This window comes from Ursus americanus, chromosome 35, assembly GCF_024610735.1.
Source record: "Ursus americanus isolate L20-20 chromosome 35, mUrsAme1.1.p, whole genome shotgun sequence".
NCBI classification, from domain to species: domain Eukaryota; kingdom Metazoa; phylum Chordata; class Mammalia; order Carnivora; family Ursidae; genus Ursus; species Ursus americanus.
The window spans coordinates 4,481,965-4,495,005 of NC_142161.1; the positions used below are offsets into that span (position 1 = coordinate 4,481,965).

Sequence of the window (13,041 nt, forward strand, 5' to 3'; positions counted from 1 at the left end):
TAAATGACAGTAAGCACCATTTATAGAAAAAATCTAAATTATGTTAAAGACCTTAGTTTTTCCTGTAAACCAATCCAAGACCATCATGATTTATTGTAGCAGAACGCCTCAAGACAGTCCCCGTGAAAGCAGTTTGAGAAGCTGAATAGACGCTTCTGAATAAGGGTGGAGGTCCTGCTTCTGTTCTCAGTCTCCGCCTTTGATGCCATCAAGGCCCTGCCTTGTTCTAAGTGGACTGTGAAACTTGGTTCCTGGGGACGATCTCTTCCCACTCTGCTTTCAGAGAAAAAAGTAACCCTCAAACCACACAGCAGGAACCAGGAACACAACTGGCTTGTGTCCTTTCCTGTAACAGGGCTGGATGCCCTGCTGCTTTCTCCTAACTGCCCCACCGAGAGCCGTGGTGACAGAATCGTCCCCTACCCGCCGTGGCATCCAGCCCTCCTCTGTGATATTACAGGTCTTCAAGGGCAAGCCCGGATTTAATCCATACCTGCTCTCCAAGAATGAAGCCTCTTAGACTCCAGGTGGGCGGGCCGGCACTCCTACCTCCCACTCTAAGCGTAAGCATTACACATCTGTTTGTCCGGATCCTCTCGGTTCCCCTCCTCACCCATCTAGTCTTTCATGTTCTTCCCTCATCCGTGCCCAAAGGAAGCATCGTCACTTTATTCAGGAGATAATCAAATATAATACGGGGCCGACACTGACAAATAGCTGCACACAGAATTATAGAAATCCGCTCCATTTCCCCGAAGAGACTGTCACTGTGAACAAGGAAGGAAAACCAGGACGGTATCTAACCCACTGCGGTGTTTCCCGCAAGCGTCCCCACACTCCCGGAGTGAAAGCGGGCCTCAGGTGGAGGTGGTCCTTTGGGCAGGAGGTGGGGGAGGCAGCGCGCGTGCGCGGAAGTCCGCCTGGGACCCCCACGAGGCCGCGCTCAGCGGCAGGCCTTGCTAAACTCCCGGAGGGCCCAGCGCTGGTTCTCGGTCGCCTGCTTGAGTTGGGCGTACTCCTTTACCAGCCTGTCGAACTCCTCCCCTAGGACCTCATAGGTGCTCAGGGCCTGTCGGGACTTCTCCATGTCCTGCTCTTGTAGGCGAATGGCCCCCTCCAGACGGTCCCTATAGCCCGGGGAACAGAAGATACGATGTAAAAGGATCTGGCTCCTCGGAAAGTAGACAGGACTGCGGATATGTTAAAATGGACGGGTGAGGAGGGTGTGGGGCCAGCCCTGAGTAGCTGGACCAGGCCCTTGGGAGTTCTCACCTAATGAGACGATGAACTTCCACTTTCTCAGCAGTGTAAGTGTCAGACAAGATCTTTAGCTCCTCCATCCTGACAGAGGGAAGAAAGAAACGCTGAGGGTCCCTGACGGCAGCAGAGCTGGGAACAGGACACAAGTCCCTGCCCATGGTCAAGATGTGGCAGTGACAGGACAAGAAGGTCACTCAGAATTCCTGAGTAACGTATCTCACAAGAAAGCACCTATTTTGGAAGGCTTTACAAAATAAGACTCAAGGGGCACCTGGGTGGCTCAGTCGGCTGAGCACCCAACTCTTGATTTTGGCTCAGGATCCTGAGACGGAGCCCCATGTTGCCCTCCGTGCGGGGTGTGCTTGTCCCTCTCCCTCTGCTCCTCCCCCCCACTTGCATGCGCTGTAAAATAAATAAAATTTTAAAGTAAGATTCAAGAATGTCAAAAGGGGGTATCTGGGTGGCACAATCGGTTGAGCGTCTGACTCTTGGTTTTGGCTCAGGTCATGACCTCGGGGTTGGGGGATCGAGCCCCGTCTCGGGCTCCACACTCAGCGCAGAGTCTGCTTGGGACTCTCTCCCCCTGCCCCTCCCCACAGTGCACGCTTGCGCTCTCTCTCAAAATAAATAAATCATTAAAAAAAAGAAGAAGAAGAAGGTTGAACACTTCTGGGTAATCCAACGGCGAATACTGCTGTGCGGCATTAACCGAACACCCATAAGATGCTAGGCACGGCGGAGAGGAAAGAGAGATGAGGCGGAGGGTTGGATGGGGTGGTGTGTGAGACAGCCTTCCTGAGACCCGCAGGGGTCACACAGCTCACCTCAGCTTAAGGATCATGGCACTGCACTTGACCTCCAGGTACTGGGCATTGATGCGGTCCAGCTCAGACTGCGTCTTAAGCCGGTGCTCCCGAAGAAGCCTCTGCAGCAGGGCAAGGCAGCGCAGAAGCACCTGAGCCCCGGGAGGCAGGGGAGGCAAAGCCAAGAATCAGTAGGAAACCAGGCAGATCAAAACTCCTTGGCTTCCCCAAAAGTGGCCCTGGGGCCAGGATGAGAGACAGACGAGGCCGTCCCAGTGCCTGACAAACCTGGGAGTAGGTGGCGCTCTTCTTCTCAAGCAGCACCATCTGCTCCTTCTGCTGGCTCTTGGCATCCTGGCATTGCTGCTTCTCGCCCACCAGGAACTCTGCCAGTTTCCACACCTTCGCTGCCTTCAAGGTTTCACTGTCTGAATCTAGTCAAAGAGACAGAGGACCGGACAGGAAATTGCTCTAATTGCTACTGCCCTTCTAAGGCCATGTCTCAGTGCGCTATCCCACGTCCAGCCCTACAAATTCTCTCTTCAGGTTTTCTTCTGGTGTCCCGTGAAAATGGCCCAGTTCTCATAAAGTTCTCTTCGCTCTTACCTTTATTTTTATTTTATTTATTTTATTTATTTAATTTAAATAACCTCTACACCCAACATGGAGCTCCAACCCATGACCCCGAGATCAAGAGTCACATGCTCTTCAGACTGAGCCAGCCTCATGCCCCTTGCTCTTACCTTTAAGTACAGATTTGGCCCTTAATTCTGAAGTCAGAGAAATGAAGATAAAGGGAATACCTATTAGCCTGAACTTTCTTCCCTATTCCATTCTGATTCTCTGGAGATAAACGAACTCATCCTTCTCTGCAGTAAGAGGACACTTGGTACCTTGCTGAATAAAAGGAGTTCTCACACAATTCCTTGCTTGTATGTTACCCGCAAGGAAGCAAACAAATAAGCATCTCCAGTGCTTCCTAGCTTCTGTCCCGGATCTAAAACTCAATGTATTATTCTCAGAAGAGCAGACCAGGAACCCTCAAGGTCAGCTGTGGACGGAGCAGAGTGCCAGCACTCACCGGAATTGGGGTCATGGTAGCAGAGCAGGGTGAAACATTTCTTCTTGAGCTGCTCCTCCACTTCCGGTGGGAGCCGAGCTCTCATCCACACAAAATCCTATAGCCGCAGAAGCAAAAAAAAAGAGAGATGCAAACAGACTGTGAGAACTAGGAAGATCCAGCCAACAAGTACGGGATGGTAACACTCTCAATGATAACCAGCAAAAATGCATCAAGAGACATCAAGGAGATTTCATTTTTGTTAGCCTATCAAATTTGCAAAGCATGAAATGATGGTCAAGACCCCATGTTGATGAAAAGGTAGGGAACTGGCAATATACACCAGTATGTTTAACGTGTATATCCTCTGACCAGTGATCCCACTTTGACAACTGATAATTGGGGAAATTATCATACAAAGGCAAACACACCTATGAACTAGCATGTTCCTATCCGTGTGGTTTCTAACAGCAAAAATGTAAAAACAACCATATCCATCATTAAGGTTAAGCAAATTATGCTACATCCATACAATGGAATCCTTTTTAAAAAAAATTTTTTTTAATGTAATCTCTACCCCCAATGCGCGGCTCGATCAAGAGTTGCAAGCTCTACGGACTGAGCCAGCCAGGCACCCCCATACCCTGAAATCCTATCCGTGATTTAAACTGATGATACAGGGACGCCTGGGTGGCTCGGTCAGTTGAGCATCTGACTTTTGGTTTCAGCTCAGGTCATGATCTTGGTGTCATGGGCTTGAGCCCAGGGCCGGGCTATGCGCTCAGCTCAGAGTCGGCTTGGGATCTTCTCTCTCCCTCTGCCCCTCCCCTCACTTGCACTCTCTCTCTCAAACAAATCAATAAATCTTTTAAAAACTAAAATAAAACAAAATAAACTGATGGTATAACAACACTGAGCACGAACTATGTGCCTGGCACGGTGCTAAGGGTGCTTTAGGAGCTATCATCTTATTTTCATTTATTTATTGACTTGAAAAAAGTCCCAAATACATTAAGTGAAAACAGATTGCATTCACTATACAAGCATGGGGGCTATAATACCATTTATGTCGAGCTGTAGATAATATACTGTACTTATTTCTAGATGTAGCATTTCAGCTTTTACTTTCTCCTGTGTAACATTTTTCTTATTTATTTGAGTTTGGCCCCCATGAACGTGTATCATTTTTACAAAAACAATAAAGTGTAACCAAAAAACGTTTAAGTATATGGGAGACATTAAGCCATTTCCCTTCTTTGGTCCCAGTCTCTGCCCACTCCCAACCTCTGAGGGGGGCATGAGCTCCAGAAGGTCTGCCTTCTCCAGCCCCAGCAGTGGAGGCGTTTCCCTCTCCCGGCTGGGACCCAACAGTCGGGTCAGTTCAGTCACAAGTAGCCGCTGTTCCAGGGTCTCATGAAACTGACAGAGAATAAAAAACAAAAAGAAGTTACTATACAACTTCTCCCACTCCACCTCCTCCATCCTCATAAACCAGTTCTTCACACATTTTCCAAGTCCTCAAATATGTTATCCCCCTCAGCTGCCAGTGCCTTCTCCTGTCAATCTTTCTTTTCAAAACCCTGACAACACACCCACCTCTTCCGCCATAACTACAGTCTATTTCTTCTTCTTCTTTTAAAAGATTTTATTTTTAAGTCGTCTCTACACCCAGTGTGGGGCTCGAACTCACAACCCTGAGGATCAAGAGTCACGTGCTCCACCCTCCGAGCCAGCCACGCGCCCCCCAGTCCATTTCCTCTTTGATAACCATCCCTCGAAGCTCCTCCTTCCCCCAGAGCACACAATCAGGTGAAGCCACAGTTGGCCTGGTCAGTCCTGCGGCTGGTAACCACCCCCTACTGCATCTCTCCTGCTTCACCTTTTTGTCCTCAGAAGTTAAATTTGTGTCTTGTGTCTTCACATAGTAGTCCACAAGCAGCTCTTGAATGACTCTCTGTAAAACCTCAGACCTCAGCCATGTTGTCTTATGCAGTCGAACTTCCTTCCATGCCTAGGAAACCAAAAAAATCCCAGGTAGGAACCTCTTTCCCTCTTGGAAGATTCTTCCTTCCTCCTGTCATTCCTCCTCCCGGGGCTCTTACCTGAGCCTGCTCCTTTGCCAGGGTGAGGCTTAAGCCACTCTCATCCATGTGCTGGGACAGACCCAGCAGCAGTTTGCTGAAGTGTGGGTTCTGTAACAGGTCCTCTTCACTCAGGTTACAAGGAGGAAGCTGTTTGCTACACACTTCATGGGATGTCCCCCACAGGGGCAAAAGAGAAGGAAAAAACCCCAAAAAAACACAAAGGAGGTATCACATATAATTGAGAATCACTCTTAGCTTAATACTCACTTCCAAAAAACCCCTAGGTTTTTGGTAGGGAAGTTTTCTAAATCTAATGAAATGTTTAAAACCCCACAAATAAACTCGAGGCTATACTCAAAAGTAACAAGCATTTATATTTACATATACAAAGATATTAATCAAGAATTAGGGAATGAGTCTCTACTGAACCTAAGAGCTCAGAAAACGGAAGTACAGTCAGAAAGGATGAGACAAACAGAATCAGAAATAAGGGGGGCGCCTGGGCGGCACAGCGGTTAAGCGTCTGCCTTCGGCTCAGGACGTGATCCCGGCGTTATGGGATCGAGCCCCACATTGGGCTCTTCCGCTATGAGCCTGCTTCTTCCTCTCCCACTCCCCCTGCTTGTGTTCCCTCTCTCGCTGGCTGTCTCTATCTCTGTCAATAAATAAACAAAATCTTTAAAAAAAAAAAAAAAGAATCAGGAATAAGGGACCTTCTAGTAGGGGTCACCGGAGTACTCCAAATGCCCCGTTTACACAGAATAGCTAGAATTCTTGAGGAAAGGGAAAAAACCAAGGTAAAGTTCCAACTTTAGATGTGATCTCTAGTTGCATAAGCAAGACTGTGAGAAGCTACACTCTTAGGAGTAAGTGGAAATCTGAAGTCAATTCTTACTGTACAGAGCTGAGTAACCCATGTGGACTCAGAGCAGCACACACATGAGAAAAAGTGCAAGAAATCGGGATCCTCTGATTATTCCATTGGTTCAAGGGCCTCTCTTTCCATCTCTTTTCCCACATGCTTTCTGCTGGGGTCTTCTGTTTTACTCCTACTTACCAAATAATCAAACTTTCATTATTTGGACCATGAGAAAGCCCTTTTGGAAACTAAGAACTCTCTTTTTTCTCCCCCTCAGGCATTGAAGGATCAACATGGCAATGTTCAAAATATAGAAGATTCGAGTTCTTGAAGGATTCAAGATATAGAAAGGGTTTGGAGATAGGGAAAGAATTCAAGATACAGAAGGATTCAAGATACAAAAAGGGTTTGAGATAGGGGAAGAATTCAAGATACGTAAGGACCTGAGATTTTGGAGTACAAGATATGAGAAAATTTAAGACCCAGGTAGGAAGGAAGCCTTCGCAGAGTTTGCTGGCCACCCTTCTCTTGAGGTTATGCCTGCTGACACAGCATGGAAGCAACTGGAGTTTTTAGTCTACTGCACAGGCGGGTAAGTAACAGGAGCCAGTGTAACCTTTTTCTAATAAGAGAGTGTCCAAGAATCTTCATGTATCCTAGTTTCCCCAGAAACTTCAGCTTTTATGTGAGAAAGCATACTGGTGAACTTTATAAATCCTTTTTATTATAGAAAGCAAGAACCTGGCTCAGACCTCTCTGGGTAAGTCATCAAACCGCCTTCAAATGGCAGCCCTTACCTTCTTGGAGTATTTCCATCCCTTCTCCGGGGGAGCAGAAATCCCCGGAAGCCATCTGATTTTCTTGAAATTCTTATGTGTGGAACTGAGTGAAAGAGAACAAGGAGTGAATAAATTGGGTGGCCACTCCAAGAAAACTACCTTGGGTTCAAATTTCTGTTGTCTACAGGCTGGGGAGGAAGCACAGGGATGCCTCTTACAGGGAGAGACTATATCACACACCCTGGGTCCCAAGCTCCTGTACAGATTTTATGGGCAGACTTATAAGTGGCAAAACAATTTGCATTCTAAGCACACAAATGTTTCCACTTGTTCCAAGCTGTCAAAAAAGGAGCCTCCTTTGGAAAGAAAATTTTCCAATTCACTAAACGGAAGGATGCTCCCCTCCCCTCAACATTATGTCCAAGTTAAAACTGGGCTGCTGCTTCCCAGTTATGAGTGAATTGGGGAAACAGGGGGTGGGGGGAGTCAATGTCTGCTTTCTTCCCCCAAATAACTCAGCTATCAAATTCCACAATAGTTTCTTGAGCTTCTTTAACTTGTCCTTTCGTCTAAAATCTGTTGGTAGTTTTTGATCATTAACTCTAGAATCATCCTTCAGGAGCGACAAATCATTCCACACTTGAACAACTGGTTTTCACATAACAGCATTAGTAAGGAGCACCTGGAGGAAAGAGCATGACAAGAAGACGGACAGGGAGGTCAGTGCCAGAAGAGCAACTCAAAGGTGTCGTTAAGGCAGCTGAGGCTGGGATGGGAGCCCCCGGGAGTTTCGCCAGAACATGGAATACACTGCAAAGTATGACATCAACACAAAGGGGCAGTAAAAGTGGGCACCATTTGTGGACTCTGGGGACTAAATTTTTCCCTTGATGTTATTTTCCTTTTCTTTTTTCTTTTTTTTTTTTTTTGCTCCACCCACTCCTCTCTGAAAGGTGTCAACTCCAAAGGGCAGCTGAGTCTCCCAAAGCAGGAGACACTGAAGGTTATTATGATTTAACACTTTGAGTTCACAGAGCATTTGGTTTACTCCCTCGTCTTATGCGTAGCATCAAAGTAACTACTCATCTATTTCGTAACGTGGTCCAGAGGGGAACACAGACGAGGAGCCGGAATGCTAAGACTTAATTTGCAGCTCTGCAGTCCCTTCTGTGTGAATTTAAGGGAAATGGTTTTTTTGTGCCAAACTTTCTTCCACCTGCAAAACGGAGATAATGAATCCTGCCTTGGCTGAGACACCAAGAATTAATAACACAATCGACTTGTCAACAAAGGCCACTAGTTAGTTAAGCCCAGTGTTTTAACAGTTCTGTTTATCGTTGATCTAAGTTCTGCAGGCAAATTTCGCACACGGAAATGAGGACCAACACAAATTTCAAAAGTCAGCTGTTCTTCGCTCCCTAGGGGAGCTGCCCACTTGGGTTTTCTTGGGGTGCCTTTCTTTACCCTTTTAAAATGTTACAGGGCGTGGACGAAGGCGGCAATCAGGCTCGATTCTCCACCCTCCGCACCCAGACGTGTTAAAACGCTGCTACAGGGACCCAAGCATTTAAATGTTCTGACTCAGGCGTCTTTTAAATTCTTAGAGCTGTCTTTACACGCTGCACTGAACGTTAAATTGATTTTACAGGTATTTTCACAAGATGTGACCCTTACAGGGCCCGAGATGAATCAAAATGCGGAGCGGGCTCTCCGGCGCCTACTTCCCTTCCGTCTGGGCAGCCAAGGATTCCCAAGGGCGAGGGCGGCTGGGGGCCGGGGGCCGGCCGGACGAACCCTCCCAGCACGCCTCCTCCCCGCAGCGCGGCCCGCCGACCCTCCGAGGCAAACCTGCACACCAGAGGGCCGCTGAAGCTCCCGGCGCCGTGCGGAGCGGGCTGGGGCGGGCGGGCCGGCAGCGTCGACACGGGGACCCCGCCCTCGCCCGGGCTCCGGAACGTCTCACTCGGGCCCGACGCTGGGGCTGGGGGAAGAGAGGCCCGGGAGGACCGCGCGGGAAGGTCGGGGGAGTGGGGGAAGGCCGAGAGTGCACGCGAGGCCTCGTGAGAGGGGAAGAGGGGCGGGGCCACGCTCGAGGCGGGAACGGCAGGCCCCGCCCCCCTCCCGCAGAGCGCGAGCCCTCGGTCCTGAACCGCCGGCGAACCCGGTCTCTTGGCCCCTTTTTCTGAGTACCTCCCCCTTGTTGAGGGCAAATGTTGAGAAAATAGTAATGATTGCTAACATTTATTGAGGGCCTACAGTGAGTCAGGGTTTACTTGCCATTCCTCATTTAGATCTCGTGTAAGTTCGTACAGCGTCCTACGAGGAAGTCACTATTATACCCATTTTACAGAAGGGAAAACTAAGGCGCAAAGAAATTAAGTAACTTGTTTGAGCTCGCAGCTCACAGAGTCTAAACCTGACCCAATGGCCCTCTGAACCTTCCCAGACCTGCCGCCCACACCAAGCCTACCAGTCTCCTCCTTCTGGCGCAGCCCCCTGGGTTAGCTGCTCTAATTTCCTGCCCCAGGCTCCTCTAACCTCTCCATTATCTCATCCTTCATTCAGCTCTCTTGCTTCCTCGCAGGTGCTCTCTCTCTCTCTTCCTCCCTCCCTCCCACCTTCCCTGCCTCCTTTTTAAACCATAGGGGCGTTTATTGTTTGCTTAACAGTAAGTCTGGAGCTGGAGGTCCCAAAGCTTTTTAGTAGTTCTGTGGTCAAAGTTCTTTGCAGTTCTTTTTGCATTTCCCTCATGATCACAAGGTAGCTGCCGAAATCCAAGAAGTACAACCAACTCAACAGCATCCCAAGCAGGAGGGGAGGGGAGGAGCCTTCAGTCAGAGAAGAAAGCCTTTCCCAGCCAGACTTTCCCATATGTCTCATTGGCCAGACTGGGTCACACACCATCCCTAGACCAATGAGCTAGATGTCTTCCATTTGCCCCCCCCCCATGCACATTCTGCTTTTTGACACCCTATATAGACCAGTAAGTACTTCAGGGTTCCATATTCATGACTGCTTTTAGCCAATGAGGGATCCCAGCAGGAGGTCACATGGGAGGAGGGGGAAATGATCTCTGACACCACTTCCACCCTCTTTTCAAGGTGGACTGGAATGTAGTCATTAAGTGAATTATTTCAAAAATAATATTTGATACTAAGTAAATTACACCCAGTTTCTTAAATCTCTTGTATCAGAAAAGCTGATAGTCTGGGGTGGTGGGGAAGGAATCTCTCTGTTAGGCATGCGGAGTGTTAGAGAGTTTCATCTTTTTCTTTAGTACCAACTGGAGAGTTCCGCTAGCAATACATAGAGGAATAGCGTGGTCCAGTGCAGAAATCTTATATCCCTGGTCATCTTGTCAGCTGCCACCTTTCGTGCTTAATATTAAAGTGCTGTCATTTTCTACGGCTTTTAAAAATCATTTATGCTTCCTCAGCTCTGTGCTGCAGCATTATTAAATATCAGGCATAATGTTCCTAACAAACGATACTTGGAACAAAATACCAGGCATGCTTTGGTGACTCAGAGCTGATCAGAAATCGACTGAAATTTCATGTCTCCTATTTGTCAAGTTTTATTTGGCTAAGCAGCTCTAAAGGACTTAGGGAATGGGAGAAGGGTGCAGAGGCCTGTCTTCAGGTAGGGTAGAGGGGAGGGGAGGGTGAAAGCCATGGGAAGCCTTGAATTGTGTCAAACCTTCATATGCAATTATCTGTTCCATCTCTCTCTCTCTCTCTCTCTCTCTCTCTCTCTCGGTGACCTTGGGCTTCAGGTTCCTTATTTGTCAGAAGGAGGAAGTAACATAGTTCCAGCTCCTCCAATCTCGGAGTGTTGATGTAATGATCAAATGAGATAATGGCTGAGAAAGTGCTTTGGAAGGACGATTAAAGTGAGGTATTTTAAAATTGACACTTACTGAGCATGTATTACGCGACTTGGAAGACACAGAGATAAACATGACCCAGTCCCTGACCTGAGGAAGTTCATAATGTAGTTGAGAAGAGTAAGACATGCACATGAAAAGTAAATAATACAAGGTAGCAAAGAGGTGTCAAAAGAGCAGCTTAGATTATAAGTACTTGGGAAACTTGGGGCACCTGGGTGGCTCAGTTGGTTAAGCATCTGGGTCCTGGGATCAAGTCCCACATCGGGCTCTTTGCTCGGTGGAGAGCCTAGCTCTCCCTCTGCCTCCAGCTCCCCCTGCTTGTGCACTCTCTCCCTGACAAATAGAATCTTCACAAAAATAAGAAATACATGCATACATACATACGTACTTGAGAAACTTAAAAGAAGGTACAGAACCCTTTCTGCAGGAATGGATAGGAAAGACTATGAAATCAATCTTGTCTTAACTGGGCCTCAAAGGAGAGAGAATTTGGATCATTTAGAATGGAGGAAACATCCCAGCCAGCAGAGACAGGGAGTCCAAGCTGCCTTCTGGCTTCAAGAGTAGATGGGACTGGCTGAAGGGAAGAGGACTGTATAGGCCACTCTTACATAAGACTAGAACATTGAGCCTATACACTATCTTGGCAATAAAAACTGCAACAAAGTACTGAAAAAAGATCTTACAATCACACACCACCTGGTGTCCTTGAGCAAGTAGGATTTGCAAGAGAAGCCCTAGAATTCATTCTTTCTCTCCCCCTCTCCCTCCTTCTCTCCTTTTTCCTCCCATATTAAAAACAAACAAACAAACAAACAAACAAAAAATGTGCACACGGGGGTACATGGCTGGCTCAGTGGGAAGAGCATGGGACTCTTGATCTCAGGGTTGTGAGTTCGAGCCCCACACTGGGTGTAGAGATTACTAAAAAAAAAATAAAAATGAACAACGAAACACACACACACACTCACACATTTTTATTAGGTATTTTGACACACAATATTTAATAGGTACAATTCATTAAGTTTTAACCTTGACTATCCATACTTACTATCACCACAATCAAGATAGGGAACATTGGCATCACCCCTTAAATGTTAACTTGTGCCGCTTTGTAATTCTCTCGGGCCCCTCCCAACCACTGATCTACCGTCACTATAGATTAGTTTGCACTCTCTAGAATTTTATATAAATGGAATCAAATAAAGATGCACTATTTTTTGTCTGGCTTCTTTCACTCAGCATGATTTTGCAATTCATACATGTTGTTGCTAGTATCAATAACCCATTTTTTTCATCCATGTCTTTTTAGTGCTGAGAAGTAGAACAGAATCCTCCTAAAAACCTTCATGTGTTTGGGTTTGTAGATAAGGAGGTGTTTCCTCCATGACCCTAAGTTACCTATCTCGGTGCTTGGCGTACAGAGGCACTTACTTGTTGCAGGAGGGAATTTTGGCCACCCCCACGATGCTAACTCCTTATATAGTTTTGTTTGTTAAGTGGAATGCTTGACCTTTATGGGCCTGTCTCTTCAGCAGTGTTGTTCATCTCACATTCTGCTACACCATATGCAAAATACAATCACTCACGTCTTAAATGTTCTTTAATGATAAAGCCAAGAACATGCTCGAAAGTATTCCTGAGCTAGATTCCCGCAGGGAGTTGGGGGGGGGGGTGGAGGGAGTAGAAAGATAAATCAGGCATAACTCCTGCCCACAATCTAGCTCTACTTTCTGGAAGACATTGCTCTTGATCAGGTATTCAAAAGATATTAACGTGTATGTTTTTAACTTGATGATAAATGTAAATGGGAGCCTGAGAAAAAGCTTGCTTAACCTTTCAGACTTGGACATTCCTTTGCTGCATTGTTTAAGAATCACAGGGAAGAATGGAGATTTGCTGAGAGCACTTGCCAGGACTCTGCCTCCCACACTCTAGCTGGGGAAACAAAATGGTGCCACAAAGATAGAAATTTCAGGTGAGTATTTAGTACATATTCTATTTATCTAGCTAATGGAAACTTTCAAGTAGAATATGGTCTCACATGGACAATTTAGGCTTAAATAACCAGTTTCAAAGCCAGGATGTTAAAATAGCTGTTTGACTGTGGAGCCACACTTAGCTGAGCAATTGCTCCGAAAATTAAAAAAAGAAAGAAGGAAAGAAAGAAAAAGAGTCCTACCACTTTGAAAGTATCTGAAGACAAGTAGCAAGAATATATTTGTATTACGGACCCAGAAACTAGTTTCAGGAATGAAATTTACAAGCAGTCAAGAGGTTTTAGAATTATTTTCAAGGGTGTTCACTGGA

General features: G+C 46.7%; 1 protein-coding gene across 4 annotated transcripts; it reads right to left on the reverse strand.

The window, feature by feature from the left end:
* Positions 1-647: 647 nt before the first annotated feature.
* On the reverse strand, positions 648-8,885 carry HAUS4 (HAUS augmin like complex subunit 4). Of its 4 annotated transcripts, none has more exons than XM_045802786.2 (10): positions 8,702-8,885; positions 6,864-6,948; positions 5,226-5,368; positions 5,003-5,134; positions 4,408-4,542; positions 3,145-3,241; positions 2,352-2,497; positions 2,085-2,215; positions 1,273-1,341; positions 648-1,127 (listed from the first exon to the last, which is right to left on the reverse strand). In XM_045802786.2, exons 2-10 carry the CDS (start codon positions 6,916-6,918, stop codon positions 944-946), a joined length of 1,092 nt encoding a protein of 363 aa, XP_045658742.2. In that variant the 5' UTR covers positions 6,919-6,948; positions 8,702-8,885; the 3' UTR covers positions 648-943. The 4 variants fall into 4 exon arrangements, with proteins under 4 accessions (XP_045658742.2, XP_045658736.2, XP_045658740.2 ...); XM_045802780.2 differs by having other exon boundaries at positions 8,694-8,885; XM_045802784.2 differs by lacking the exon at positions 8,702-8,885 and adding an exon at positions 8,520-8,687.
* Positions 8,886-13,041: the final 4,156 nt, after the last annotated feature.